The following is a 14,573-nucleotide window of genomic DNA, read 5'->3' as shown; positions in this document are numbered from 1 at the left end:
CTGGCCTGCATCTATCACACGGCAACAGCAGATAAATGCCCAGGAAAGAGTTAAAGAACAGGACAAGACATCTCTGCAGAATACTCAGGCAGCAGAGTAGCTTCTAGCTCAGCTCAGGAACCTCCTCAGAGGTGGCAGTATATTTTATATTTAGCTAGCTCAAGGGGGAGCATTCCAGGTATGTTTACTCCCCACCAGTAGAGCAGCTTAACAGAAGTACGACAGCTCTGACAGAGGAGCCCAGAGTCAACTCCAGTCTGCTCAGATCATCAGGTGCTCTGCCCTGGCCCCTGACTAGCAGGACTGTTCCTTTCTTCAGCCCTTCAAGGAAGAGATGCTGGCTGAAATGGAGTCTGTCAAAAATCTAGGTGTGCAAAGGCTATGTCAGCAGAGTGCTGTAGGGATGCAGCTCATCTCCCATCTCAACTGCACCAACATGGGAAAGGCTGTTTCTCAAACCAGGCCCACCTCACCTGACAGAGGGACCATAGGACTTCCCAAACAGAAGGGGAAGATCCAGATTCACACCAGTCTTCTGGGGCTTTCCCCCCACCCCAATAATTTCAGTCAGACTTTAATTCCTGAATAGGACCTAAAGATCCTAGTGAAACTGGCCTAACACTTCTCCTCTTTTAAAGCAAAGAGCCCCTGCAAATTTAGCAGACCCCCTCCCCAGCTGTTCTGGTTGGCATAGGACACTGTAGAATTGTTCCTTGCGTGAGGCAGAAGAGGCACTGCTCCCTAAACCATGCGGGCAGGAAGAGATCCCCTTTCTTCCTTGCACAGGCAGCCTCCATGCTCCAGTCTCAAGACTGCCTCTTCCAGGAAAACCACCACAGCATTTTCCTCCCACACTTTGCTAGGGTCTTCTCATCCCCTACCTGTGTTGCCAGAGGTTGGCTCTATGATTGTGTCCCCAGGCTTCAAGATCCCAGCCTTCTCAGCATCCTCTACCATCCTCAGGCTGATGCGGTCCTTCACACTGCCTCCAGCATTGAAGAACTCACATTTTGCCACTGCAAACAAAGAAACCAAGCAGTGTTCTTAAAGAGCAGTCATTTGCCAAACAGGCTGCTAGCGTATCTGCAAGAGCAACTCTATTAAAGTGTCTTCCCAATTCACCTCCCTATTTTACAACACCAGAAATGGGTATTCAGCTCACAACAATCTCCACTATTACAGATCACAATAACATAGCAACAGAAGCCATACTCTATCCATCTCCTCAAAATGTTACCTCTCCCTCCATCTTTCCTCTTCATTAAAGCCCAGTCATTCAGATAAAAAGCCCCAGGACTCTTCCAGTGCAAGAGCATGGGGGGAAAGAATTTACCAACATGTCTTGCCTCTTCCCTGCTACATTCTCCAGCCAAAGAGTTTCTGATCAAACTGGAAGTTTCTCCCCCTTGTTCAGCCTATGCTTTTATTTCAGTACTCCCAGCATTAATCCCTTCAGTGGTGTTAAAACATCAACTTTCAGGACTCTGATCAGAGCCTCCAGATATCTCCAGTATGGTTGGGTTTAAAACAAACAAAATTCACCGATTACAATTAATCATTTTCAGTGGTCTCTAGTGGTAACTGCGGATCTGCATTTTACACACACCGATGAATACCCTGAATGTGAGAAGCAGTCAAAAAAATTATGTAAAAGTTTTAAAAATATTTTCTATGAAAAAAGTTTTACTTTTTCTACAAAAACAGAAGTGGCAGGAAATATGCTCAGGAAGTAAAAATTGAAAGATGTTTTAGATGACTAAATTCTAAAAAACTGGAAATCTGCTAAAGAAAGAGAGGAACTTTTCCTCACCATTTTCTGCAGGGCACCTGCACTCCTACAACCAGGTTACATGATACTACTAACCAGGACTACCCAAGTTTCTGAAACAGTGTTTTCTTATTTCAATTTTCTTCCTGCAGCAGTACTCACAGAGTTCACACTTCAGCCCATACTGCTTCCCAATCTTGTTGATTCGCACCAAAGGTGTATCGCCAACTTTATCCAGGATGCTTGGCAGGATTTTCAGAGGCTCTGGCCTGGTACACATACAAACAAAGTCAATGTATTGACAGAAGGGGCCACAGGCAGGTCATACAAAAGTAACACAGTACTTCTGATGCTTTTTAATTCAATCAGCTTTCTCCGTCCCCTTTATCAGGCTAAAATATTTTAAAGTAATCAGGCTAAAAGAATGCACATCAGTTACAAATTCACAAAACATCAAGTCCTTGATCCAAAACAAGGATTAATCAGATATCAACCCAAAGACTGAGGCAAGAATTAAGTGTTCTGCACTTCCTTCTGACGTGAAGTAGCTTAGCACTGCTCAAAGTCAGCTATTTTGCAAGCAAAAAGCATTAATAGCGTAATCTTTCATCTAGTCAGGGAACTGCTTGCCAGGTTACATGAACTTAGTTGCACCAAAAATGTGAAACTACATGGCTGGAAGGCCCCCGCATGTTTAATCTGGATTCTTAGCTTTGCTTATGCGTGGAAACTAAGAACCGTCAGCACATCTACAGCATCAATTTAGATTGGTCATCTTTTGTTAAATCTACATGGCTCTGAGGAAACCGGGATTAGTACTGTACTTAATCAGCAAATAAAAAATACTTACAGAGTGGTATGACGATGAGGGGAGGCAGAGAGGGGTTTCCCAAGCTTCCATGTGCATCTGCTAGGTGTATCAGGACGGATCCACTCCCTTTCCTTTTCATTACCCTTGCAGTTCTCATTGTCCACCCCACCAGGGAGAAAATATTTGCCAGGTGCATGAGGGCATGAGTTCATATCTGGTTTCTGGGAAGGAAGTGTAGGCATTCCATCCTTGGGAGAGGGGGAAGGAAAAGAAAAAAAGGAAAAAAGGTGGCAGGGAGAGACAATGTGCTTTGCATGCCCCTCTAACAGGATCAGACCATCTTTTGACACTCAAGTTCTGCACTGCATCAGCCATTCGTGTCACTGCTCCCTGGTAAAACAGCTAAAAACCATGTTACTAATAAAGAGCCCTTATTCTCTTATGGAGAATAAGGGACAGAGACATGTCGGTGAAGGGATAAATAGATATGTGTGTCTATTTCCAGTCTAGAGTTTCAGCACACAGTTTTTCTGAGGGAAGATGAACACCAACTACCTTGGTGGCAATTTTCAGGAAAGCAGTATTGCCCATAAGCTAAAAGCTGCAATCGCGACAAGTAGCTTTTAACACCCAAGAACAGGTTCTGCCACTGACTACAAGAGACCCAGGTATTACAAGAGAAAGCATAGCCTCTCTCTGTTAAATGAATCCCATCCTCAAATGTCCCAGTCTTGTTTTTCCCTTTATATGAAAAAGGTCACAACACATGGATGTTTTAACAGTCAGTTGATGTTTCCGTAGCACTGTGAAGATGGGAAAGCAGTTCAACATAATTTTGATTTGCTAAATCCTTATCACCAAGGTAAGAACCTTGCATTGCAATGCTGAGTGCAAAGACTCAATACAGTGCCCTACACAAAGATAATTTAAAACATACTGAAGCATGTGCTTATTATAACTAGCCTCCATAAATATAAAGAATACAGGGCTAGTCTTATGGGAGACACCCACACACCCCCAAAAAACTTCTCTCTGAAATGAAACCTCCCCATTCCAAGCAGAACAACAGAGTAAGACTACTTGCTGGCTAATTAGGAAATGGTACCAAAAGACTCTGCATTACTACTTGTGGTCATGATGGAGAATTCTTCCAGAAAGGCCACTGGTTTCAATAGCACCTACCTCTACAGCATTTCAGAAAAAAAAAAAAAAAAATAGAAATCCCCCCAAAAGCAGATAGGGCTCTCCCAAATTCTCGTGACAGAAAGAAGGAAATTGGTCCCCAAAGACCAATGAGTACCTTAGACACAGAAACAGGCCCTTCTAATATCAATTTCTCCATGCTCTTTGGTGAAGATGACAGCACAGTAGACTGGACTTTCTTCAGGAGACCAAGTACTATGGGTCACGAGACTGGGACAGCCTTCAAAGCTGCAGATTGTGCAAGTTAGGAAAACAAACAAAAAAACCAAAACTATCAGGAAACAGTCTCTTGTAGGGGCAAAACACAAATCCCATGATCACAGGTAAAAAAAGAAGCTGCAAAACAAAGTGAAGATGACTTGTATAAACAGGATTAAAACCAAAAATAATAACACGGCAGAGATATTGTGCAAGATCAATGGAAGGTCTCCTGAATCTGTTCTTCCCTCCACAACTCAGATCCAATAAAGCAAGCAGAAAACATCTCTATTGTGCTGTCTGTAAATCTGTAAGCTTGAAAGCCACACAAAGTAGTATGAAATACTCAGTTTTTCACAGGATATATACTTCTAGAGACACTGAGATGAAAGGGCTTCATGGTGCCATCACCAAAAGACCCTGCACACAACTTGGAAAAAGGCTTTATACAGGAACATTTGCAGAAGCCTCTTGACCCTTGAGGAGACAAAAATCTCAAGTTCCAGCCCAAACTGAATTAGTGTTGCATACACAACTATAGTGATGCTTGATATGCAGCAAACACTTCAACCACAAGGAAGCAACGAAGCCGTCTAGGAGACTTTTTGTTTCAGAAATTAATGAGTATAAAACTGAAACCATAGTTCTTTTCTCCTACTCCAGCCAGTTGTTCATAGAGCCTGCCTGCTTCCTTCCCACTTGAGACAAAAGTCTGGGTTGGTTGGGTTTCCCCCCCCCCCCCCCCCAGTATTTGTTTTTCTCATCACCGTTTTGTAGCAAGATTCAGCTCATTCCACTACTGAGTTGTGCTAGGCCCAGAAAGGGTCCCTGGCCTCATCCTCCTCCTTCTGACAAATGCACACAGAACAGATACAGCTTAGTTCAGGCAGAATTAATGGTCTGGTGACACACTGGAAGAAAATCTGAATCACAGGATCAGTGAACTTTAACATTTGATCCTGCAGGTTAACATGCACCACAAACCACTACTGCCTTGCACACAGCAAGCAATTCTTTTCTTGCATGCTGTTTCAAAGAAAACACCTAATGCATTTAAACTGCCTTCCTTTAGGAAAAAAAGCCTCTGAAAGCACCAGCTGTCCAGACTAAGGCTTAAAATAATTCTCCTTCTGGATATAAAGACTTCCATGCCACCAAAATGATATGACTCTACTTTATTTAGGTTAATACATGCAAAAGAGCCAAGATGGACTACATCCCATCCTAGACTAATGACCAGGACTAGACTGAGAGACAGCAGTCCAAGAAAGATAACATTCCATAAACATATACAATCTAACACCAACTAGTTTTTGTTACTAGAAATTAGTATACTTCCAGTTCCAGAGTGAAACCCAGCCTTTATTTTTATTTCTGGAAGGTGCCATTCAGAGTATCAGCACTTTTTAAAAAAACAAAAACAAGAACTGAAGAAGTTTCAAGGTTTCCCATAAGCCACATCCACATGCTCCTTCAGACAGCTGGCAGGCAATACTGGACATAGACACCAACTGCCTCTGCTCACAGGTAACTGACAATATTTACAATGTCCATCTAATACAAGTACCTTGCTGCCAAAAGATTAAACCATTTCAGCATGCAGGAAGAAAGCAGCAAGGGGCTATAGACAGGAAACAGGTTTTGTTCATCTGCTAGGCTCTCATAAAACAGGAGTGCAAAAGCTTTAAATCATCAATTCTCAGTGTTCTTCAAGAAGGTGCTAAAATTGAGGAGAAAGGGAGAAAAATTTTTGGCAATAAGTTTCAGAGGTTAAAAAAAATAAGGACTTGTTCTTTGTATTAACAGCAGGAAAGAAATTAATGTGGCTCTCTGAAAGCTGCTTTTTGGAAGATTCCCTCTAAATTGGGCAAGACAATCTCACTTCCTCCACTGTAAGGCAAAAGAAATCTACCAATGCACTTACAGCAACACCCATCACCTCTTGAACTAGAAACAGCAGAAACTGAGGAAAAGCTGTACTTATTGCCTTCAATTAAGCTGTGAGGTTCTCATGTGTTTAGAATGGCAATACTCTGCTGTTTGATCAAGTCTTCGATAACGGGGCTAGAACTCTGAACAAAAACAAGGAGAGAGAAAGAAAAAAAGCTAAATCACAAGCACTGCCAACAAAAATCCTGTTGCCAAATACTAACCTTAAGCAACATCTCTCATTGGAAGGAACACAAGCTCCAGTTCAATAAGTCCCTTCAAATCATTTTATTAGGCATTATTTTACATAACCCCATACCCACCCAGCCTAAAGTAAATAGATATGCATATATACAGTCAATTTCTAATCATGCTAGTAGTAGAGAATCAGTCCCAGCTATGGTCAACCTAATATCTTAGCGTTTTGAAGAAGGACAAAATCCTAGGATGGACTTGGTTGTCCTCCAATGGCAATTCTTACTACACACTCAGAGACATAAAAGCAGCTGTGATGTCTTACAGTTATACCTAAGAAACAGGTCAAGGGCCTACAAGTGACTTGTCACGTTCAGAACCAACAGAAACACCTCATATCTACAAGCTCCTTCAGTGATACCGATTATCTTCCTGACACACCACCCAGAACATCCAACCAATGCTTACAGCCCTAGATCATGCATCTTCAGCAAAATAGGGGGCAGAGGTGGTCAGTTTAGGACACCCCCATGATCCCACCTACAAGCCCAAATCAGGCCTCAGGAAGCTGGTGCATCTTTCTACTGGCAAGATCTCTGGGGAACAAAGGAAAGGGGGCGAGCAGAAAATGACCAAAACAGAGGATGACAGCAACTTCTTTGCCAACCTGACCCCATTCTCAAGTCTTTCTTCTAGGAATGCAGGCTAGGGAGACAGGACAGGAGAATGGCAACTCTGCTTCTCTAACTGCAACTGAACACTGCTCTGAAGAGTCTGAGGGAGATAAGTAATAGGAAGAGTTGCCCATCTTCAAGAAAGGAATTCTGGTAGCTTGAATGTATGTTTGCTGTAAAAGGAAACGCTCCCGTAACTAGCTGGGGTTGTGGGTAGAGTCTAACTAGAAAAGCCTAACTTCTGTCATACTTGCAGAGCACGAGGCAGAAAATTCGGAAACAATTTACAAGTCACTTAAACCTAAGACACAAAGGGGACTGGGACACAGACAGAGGTATGAGATCCAGAAAGCCTCACAGGCAAGGCTCACATCTCTAGATCAACCTCCACAGGGAACCCAAGACCTAAACTATTTCTCAACTCCTACAGAACAGGATTGAAGGCCAGTGAGTGAAATTAATCCCCAGACAGCCTGAGCTGAACTCACTCCATAGATATGTTAGAAGCTACAGTTTCTAAGGCCGTTTACAGTATGTGTCAGCACTCATGTAGATATTTAAAGAGTATCATGCATGCAAGAATCTAATTAACTTGAGTCTTGTCTGAAGCAGAAATGAAGCTAAAAGGCAGGTGTGAGGTGGATCAGAGAGAGATGCCCCAAGGGCTGACTACTCAGCAAGAGCTGAGATACAGGATACCATTATGCTGCAGCCCGAGAATGGAAAATTTTGATGTTAATCAGGTACTCTACTCTGTGAACAAGTAAACTACCACAAACCAGCTGTCCTGCTCACTCCAAGTATACACAGGGTCTTAGAGAGCTTTAGGATCTTTACAGGTTACCAGATGCAGCAGTACCCATCCAGTCTTTGGAAGCTGTTTGGAAACACCACGGCTGTAAGTGATTCAGGAGACAGACAGCCATCTGGGTTTGGGGTAGGTGTGTGTCCCCTTGCTACTTCTTCAATAGCAGACAGCCACCACTCCTGTATCAGGAGACATCAAATGACCTGAAGTAACTGGAATATGAGTTAACAATACTGTGGCTCTAGCAAGAGATCCTTTAAGAAACGAAAGTCTCATTTCCATTTTCTTCTACGGAACAGATGAGCACATGCGCGTCCCCTCAATGATCACTCGTTCTTTCAAGGCCAGACTGGCATACTCATAACCTTCCCGATAGGAAATGGGTAGTTTAATGCCCCCATCTTTGTAACATTGCAATGATATTAAAACTTCAACAGCAAAGCAGATCAGCCAGTGAAAACATGAAAGTGTTCAGTCTGCCTTCCACCCACAGAAGGGAAGCTGTGCGTGCAGCCCTACGGCAGCTGTCTTCCGACATCTCCATTTCCTGAGTTCACTCCAGCCCCGTCTGGACTCACCTAGTAAGTCTTCTGACCAAGTGCTGATGTCTTCAAGGAGCTCAACAGCATAAAAGACTGGAGAATGCCCTATCTGCATTTTTACCTGCTGCAGTCAGAAGCTTTCATTACCTCTTTCCCTGCTGCTAGTTCCCCCTCCTTAGTGCACAAAGATGGACCAACACTACAGCCTTAACAATGCTCTTGATCTGCCAAACCCACCAAGTACAGGGAGAGCAACATTACAGGTACAGTAAGAGAGGCTCAGAGATTAAGCAAATTGCCCAGCATGACAAAAAGAGGGAGTTAAGAGCTCTGCTCTCAGTTTCTGACCAGGTCTGTAGAACAGGGAGAAGCACAGCTCCCCTTCCCCAGTATCATACAATCATAGAATCATTTAGGTTGGAAAAGACCTTTAAAATGACCCAAGTCCAACTGTTAATGCAGCACTGCCAAGTCCACCACTACACCATGCCCTTAAGTGCCACATCTACATGTCTTTTTAATACCTCCAGGGATGGTGACTCAATCACTTCCTTGGGCAGCCTGTTCTGGTGCTTGACAACCTTATGGTGCCACCCTGAAAGGCATCACATCTTTTGTTTGACCACGGATCTCTTATAAAGGCTGGCAGAGAACCCCTGGTCACCACTGCCTGGGCAGGAAGACAGCTTTTTGGCTGATGCGTGTTTTGTGAGAAAGACCAGCTGCCACCCACTTTCGGGACACCAATAGAGCTTTTGGCAGGCATCCACAGTGCAACCGTGATCATGGTACATCCTGATGTCTACCTAGTTCCTATGGATCTCATATACAGACAGCATGACACCTGCCAATAGCCACAGGCCAGCCCATCCCAGCCATCCTGGCAGCCTGCTATGCTGCCAGTGCTAGATTAGTGATGTACTTGAACCAGCAAGCAAGCTCCAGGATACACCCCCCCCCCCCCCACCCCCCCCACCCCCCCCCATGATTCTGGCTACCAACCACAATTTTTAGAAGTACTGGTCTGGCTTCAGGAAAGCAGGCTGGTTAACTCCCATGCAGAGTATCATAATAGGATGCTAAAGAGCCACCAACTACTATAGAAAAGGATGACTTGTCCAAACAATCCAAGCACTGGGCCTAACCTAGCACCCAAACTGTAATTCATCAGTAGTGATCTCACTACAGCCATTCTCCTGCCAAGAAATAGCAGGTTCTGCACAGGTCTCAGTTTCTTAGAGGAAAGTGTCCTTTCCTCTCAGACATAAAATCCCCAGATTTCACTTATCTCCATACTCAAGTTTTCCTTCTTTTCTGCAGCACAAGTTTAGCAGGACACAGAGCTCTCATGCCTCAAATCAGTAAACAGACTCATTGAAAGGGTAAACAGTCTAAGCAACTTTGCTGGAACAGGGCCCTGCACTCCAGAAACCTCCATGGTCAAAGGCTTCAGGATTAGAGAGATACGCAGACTCCAGACAATCAAACAGGAACAGAAGAAGAACAGCTTGTCTTTCAAGTAGTGTGCCAGCAGCATTGCTAGCACTGAAGTAACTCTGTCAGGTTTTAGTCAAGTTCAGACCCTTCCCAAGAGGGGAAGGGCAACGTATGAAATAAAACATAAGAAAAGAAGCTTCTCAGTACACTGCGTTAGCCATACTTGCCGAAAAACACTAGCAAGAGAGCACGAGAACAACGGATGGCATGCCAAGAACGGCTACAGAGCCGGTGCCATACCCAGAGAGAAAAACAAAAGGCACAACCTCATCTTGCAAGCCTGTGTAAAAAGCGGAAAGCCCGTCTCCCTTCCTCCGGTTCCCTGCTCAGAGAGGGCTCCTCACTGGCACCCTCCGGCCCGCCCACAGCATCCCCAGCAGCCGGCACACACACCCCACCACCCCCCCCGCCCGCCGGCACCAGGGCTGGCTCCCGGCCTCCACTCGCCCAGCACAGCCCGAAGCTGCCCGTCCTCTTCTACCGTCTTAATTACTACGAGAAAATCGAAGCCCGACGGCGCAGCACAAACGTTAGCCCACCAGCCCTCCATCCCTCCCCGCCGGCCAGGGCCACAGCGCGAGAGGCGCCCCTGAGGCAGCCCCCACCCCCCACAACCACCACAACGACCGTTTAACGGCCGACCCCGCTGAGGCGACGCGCGGCGCGTCCCCCCCCCGCCAGGAGTGTGAAAAGGGCGGGCACGGCTACCCCCGGCCCTCCTCCCCCACCCCACGGCCGCGGATGATGCAACGGGCGGCAAGAGGCACGCAGCCGCCGGCCCCGCCGCTACGGCGGCCGCCACCTCACCCACGCGAGCCGGGCGCTGCCGACGACACCGGACGCACCGCGCAAGACGCGGGCAGGGAGCGGCGCGGCGGCGGTTAAGAACAGCCCGCGAGCCGCGTGGCCCCGCCCCCGCCCCATCCGCCCTCCCGAGGGGCGGGAGCGGGGGCGCGCGCGGCGATTGGGCGCCACGGGGGCGGTGGCGAGTCAGAGGCTCGGGGGATACCGAAGGGAACGGGGAGAGCGCGGCGGCCGCAGCTGGGGGACGGCCCGGCGCTGCCCGGCCGGTGCTGTGAGGGAAAGCGACGGCCAAGGGCCGGCTTTCTCCACGTGGCCTGCGCGCAGCCCGGGGCGAGGCCTGTGTCGGGGCCGCGGGCCGGAGGGGGCGTGACCAGGCCCCGGCCTTCGGAGGCGACGTTTAGCGGTGCGCCAGCGGGCACCGCCCGGGGGGATGCGACGCACACAGGCGGCTAGTAGTAACGGCCAAGCGCTGCATGTGCGGCTAGCTGCTTGTCTAATTTGGGGGGAAAAAAATAACAAAAAAACCCACCCACCGCATCAGAGAGGGCTGCTGTGAGGCAGTTTCGCGGCTGGGCCTGCAGCCAGGCGCTCCCTGGCACCTGGAACCCCTGGAAAGGCTTCGGGTTGTGCTGTGTCAGGGCAGCCGGCCTCATGGCATGGTGGGCTGCCCTGGCTTGCCCGGATAGACATGGGGGGGGGGGTGAGGGAGAGGGCCCAGGCATCTCTCGGTCTGGTGTCAAAGCCTGGCAGTACCCAGCCAGGGGCAGGGAGGGGCTGGTGAATCCCCCAGCTGGGAGCCACAGGCTGGAAATGGTGCTGCAGAAAGCAAGCACAAGCATCTCGCTGGAACTAACTCACACGGGTCATTTCAGTAGAAAAGCTGGGCCACAAGTCAGGAAATGGGTTTATCCCAAAAGGTGCCAAGCCCTAAGCATGACTCTGGAAAACACCTAAACACTTCACCTGTTTGAAGCTCCCAAGCTGCCTACAATTTGGCACTCACCTGTCCGCTGGTGCACTTGCTGGCTCAGAGGCAAGCTGTGTGCTGCTTGTGAGAAGCAGCCATCTCATGGGAGGCTGTGTCCTAGCCAGATTGGCTTTGTCTCCCTAAGTTCTTACGGCACCAGTGCAATGGGTAGTTATTTCGCTTTGATGTAATTATTACTCTTCTGATGGTGTCTGAGAACGTGACAATGAGATATTTGCCTGGGAAGTTTCTCAGTGCCACAATGTCTGCATCTGCACTGTTGTGAACGGAGCTTTATAATGTATAACACAGGGTGCAGGTGAATTTAATCTACTCAGTGCAAATTGTCTCATAATAATTCTTGACAACCACAAGGTGCTCCAGATTGTTCAGAAAGTTAAAAAATAAAAGACCAATCCTTTCATGAAAGTATGAGCTACTGGAAAGGCTTACCTTACCAGAATGAAACAGTCTCAAGAACATAGCTTATGGCTGGAGAAAGTCCAAGCAGCAATTTCTTCTGTATCTTTAAAAAATACCAATAAAGAGAAAAGCAATTCAAGGTAGCTTTATTTTAGAACATGATTCACCCTGAAGTGTTCCATGTGTTTTAGGTTTTAGGTAATCCAAGGAGTGGAGACAATGGTATGTCTCCATCTGTACATAGAGATACTATGTCGTATAGCTATTTAGAGGGTATTGCATACTGTATAAAAATAACATATAAGGAACAGGATGTTTTAATCAAGTCGTAAAAAATACAGGAGAGACTTTACAACTGGATGTGACTGGTCTGAAGCTGAATGACTAGTCTTAGTTCCAAAGCCAAGGGTCTCTCTAGTACAAAAATGGACCATGACTAGAATGTGGAGTGAAATGTATGAAAAAACACAGGAAAAACAAACCAAGAGAAGAGCCAGGTATTTTATATTTGCCTTAAATAAATAGACACTGAGGCAGCTGTTTCATTACATATGCTAAAAATCCATAAAAATTATAGGGAAAAATTCATGTTGATGACAAATTACATTGCTTTTTCCCTGCCCCTTTCTGGACCAATGTAGATATAAACCTACTTTGAATCCCACATTGATATTCTCATTTTCCTAAGGAAAGATTTACTAGAAAATCCTGCTGTTAAACATGACAATAATTTACTTTAAATCACAGCTTGCCTCACTAATTATGTCTGAAATATGCATATAAAGTGAGGTTTGCACAAGTAACCATTAACCCCACTGGAAAAACATCAATTGGAAGAGCAGGTGGGATCAGATTCTAGCTTGCCTTTCGTGCAGCTAAATTACAGAATGGCATAAGAGGAATGCAGTGTGAAAATGGTGATGTTAATTACAGCTGGCTTTTGAAATGGGTATCAGAAAAACTGTAAGATACCAGGGCACACGTGAGGCCCAGCCGCAAAGCACAGTGAAAAAAAAATACATGAATATTTGGAACAGGGTGCAAGTGTTTGAAAACTGCAGTCGTACCCAGAGAGGATAGATAAGGAGGCATAACCATACCTTTTGTGCCTTCCAGAAGGGACTGAGGGAAGAGGCACTGAGTCAGCTGTTCTGTCTGCAGAAGTGCCAGCCTTGCAGCAACCACTGCAACTTCAGGCAGATGGGTGTCAAGATATGAAATCGGCAGCACAGATGGATTTGCCAGATCCTGTAAAATGTAAAACAGATACCTCTGAGGAGACTTGTACGACCAAGTAGCAGCACTAGGCGTGTTGGAAACTATCCGAACATAATGTGTGAGGCTAATGAGAGGGATTGCACCACAGCTCTGCACTCGAAATTCAGTCTCCTTCACCATGGCAGCAGACAGGTGAAGGTAAACTGGCAACACTTGCATGAAAATGGCAGTTTTGATGTAAAGAAAAACCCCTGCCTTAAAAGATTTCCACAGCCACAGCGACCCACCTGTGCCATTGGCATTAATTATTATTAAAATCGGTCATAGTGACTGGGAATGAATACACAAACCTCTTCTCCACCCCACGATTAGATCCATTATGGCCGAGCCCAGTCAGTGGGACACTGGGGCACTTAGATTGGTCTTCAACCCAGCCTTGTGAATAACTCCCATAAATCAGCACATCACTACCAATTGCATAAGTGGAGCCACTTCATCTATTTCCTGTGATGTGACAAAGTTTAAGATTATTTTTCACCCAAGGAACAAGAGGAGTTGCAGTGAAGGTTGGTATACAATAAAAACTATTTGATCATTGTAGTGGCAATGTGACGCTGAGTGGAATATTAGCACAGAAATAAACAGCATGTTTAAGATCAGCAAGCAGAGAATGTTGTTTCTTGTATCCGTGATGACTAGACATGCTGAAGACTGAAAGGTCGAGGAGTGAGATCCCTTGGACAAGTGCAATCACTGATCAAAGGGAGGGAGAAAAAAAGTAAATGCTGTTGTAGGATCTCTGAAGCAGGAACATCAGGTGGAGGAGGCTTTTTGTGTGCAACTAATGAAGTTGCCCAAAGAACCAATGGTGCTTTGGTGGCAGCCAGAGCCCTTTTGGGAAGGGAGAGCACAAGGCTATGGCACAAGCTCCCAAGGCAGAAAAAGCAGCCCAAGAAGAGCCACTCCATATTTTAATTGCATGGCAGAGACTGCAAACAATTTGGAGGACAGAATCATAGTTCAGAATGATCTTTGACAGACTGGAGAAATAAGGAAGTAAAATAGGAAGCTGGTCAATAAGGACATGCAAAATTTTACAGCCAGGCAGGCGCAGTTCACTGGTCGAGTAGCCACTACCTGGACAGTAGTTGTGTAGAGTGGAAGGTATGACTATAGTGCCGTGCAAACTCAGTGTGAGTCAACAAGGCCCTGCTGTTGTGAAAAAAGCAAACATCGTACAGGGTCATGCAAACAGGAATACAGCCTGCAGGACACATGGCACTCTTGGCACTGGTGCACTTTTTTGAGGTACCACATCCCATCTGGAATGCTGTATTTCAAAAAAGATGTGGCCCACGTCGGACATGGCCTGAGTAATACAAGGTGTAGAGAGAAACATGGCCCAGGAGTAAAGACTGAAAGAAGTGGAGTTTTTTGGAGAAGAGAAAACTGAAAAAAGGCAGAACTCTCTTCATTTAGCTGAAGGGCAGTGAAGAAGGGGATAAACCATTTTTCATGTTCCTTTAGAGAAGGAGA

General features: G+C 46.0%; 1 protein-coding gene across 10 annotated transcripts in view; it reads right to left on the bottom strand.

Moving 5' to 3' along the window:
* The window catches only part of LOC101911367 (cystathionine beta-synthase-like protein), a 35,945-nt gene that overhangs the window by 18,827 nt on the left and 2,545 nt on the right, over positions 1-14,573 (bottom strand). For 3 of the 10 annotated variants that reach the window (XR_008747020.1, XM_055802905.1, XM_055802906.1), the window contains exons 1-4: positions 10,433-10,577; positions 2,619-2,827; positions 1,931-2,037; positions 882-1,016 (exon numbers count right to left, since the gene is read on the bottom strand). Coding sequence is in view for 9 of the 10 variants with exons in the window: in XM_055802905.1 (XP_055658880.1) it covers positions 882-1,016; positions 1,931-2,037; positions 2,619-2,827; positions 10,433-10,549 (568 nt within the window). In the remaining variant the exon portion in view is untranslated. Of the gene's footprint in view, positions 1-881; positions 1,017-1,930; positions 2,038-2,618; positions 2,828-3,879; positions 4,011-5,904; positions 6,053-10,432; positions 10,578-11,854; positions 11,923-12,919; positions 13,068-14,573 lie in introns of those variants that run through there. The other 7 variants (XM_055802909.1, XM_055802908.1, XM_055802910.1 and 4 more) reach the window with 7 other exon arrangements.

Source organism: Falco peregrinus, chromosome 4 (genome assembly GCF_023634155.1).
Source record: "Falco peregrinus isolate bFalPer1 chromosome 4, bFalPer1.pri, whole genome shotgun sequence".
Lineage (NCBI taxonomy): Eukaryota > Metazoa > Chordata > Aves > Falconiformes > Falconidae > Falco > Falco peregrinus.
Note: the sequence above shows the minus strand (reverse complement) of the source record. Positions and strands in the feature narration are given on the sequence as shown.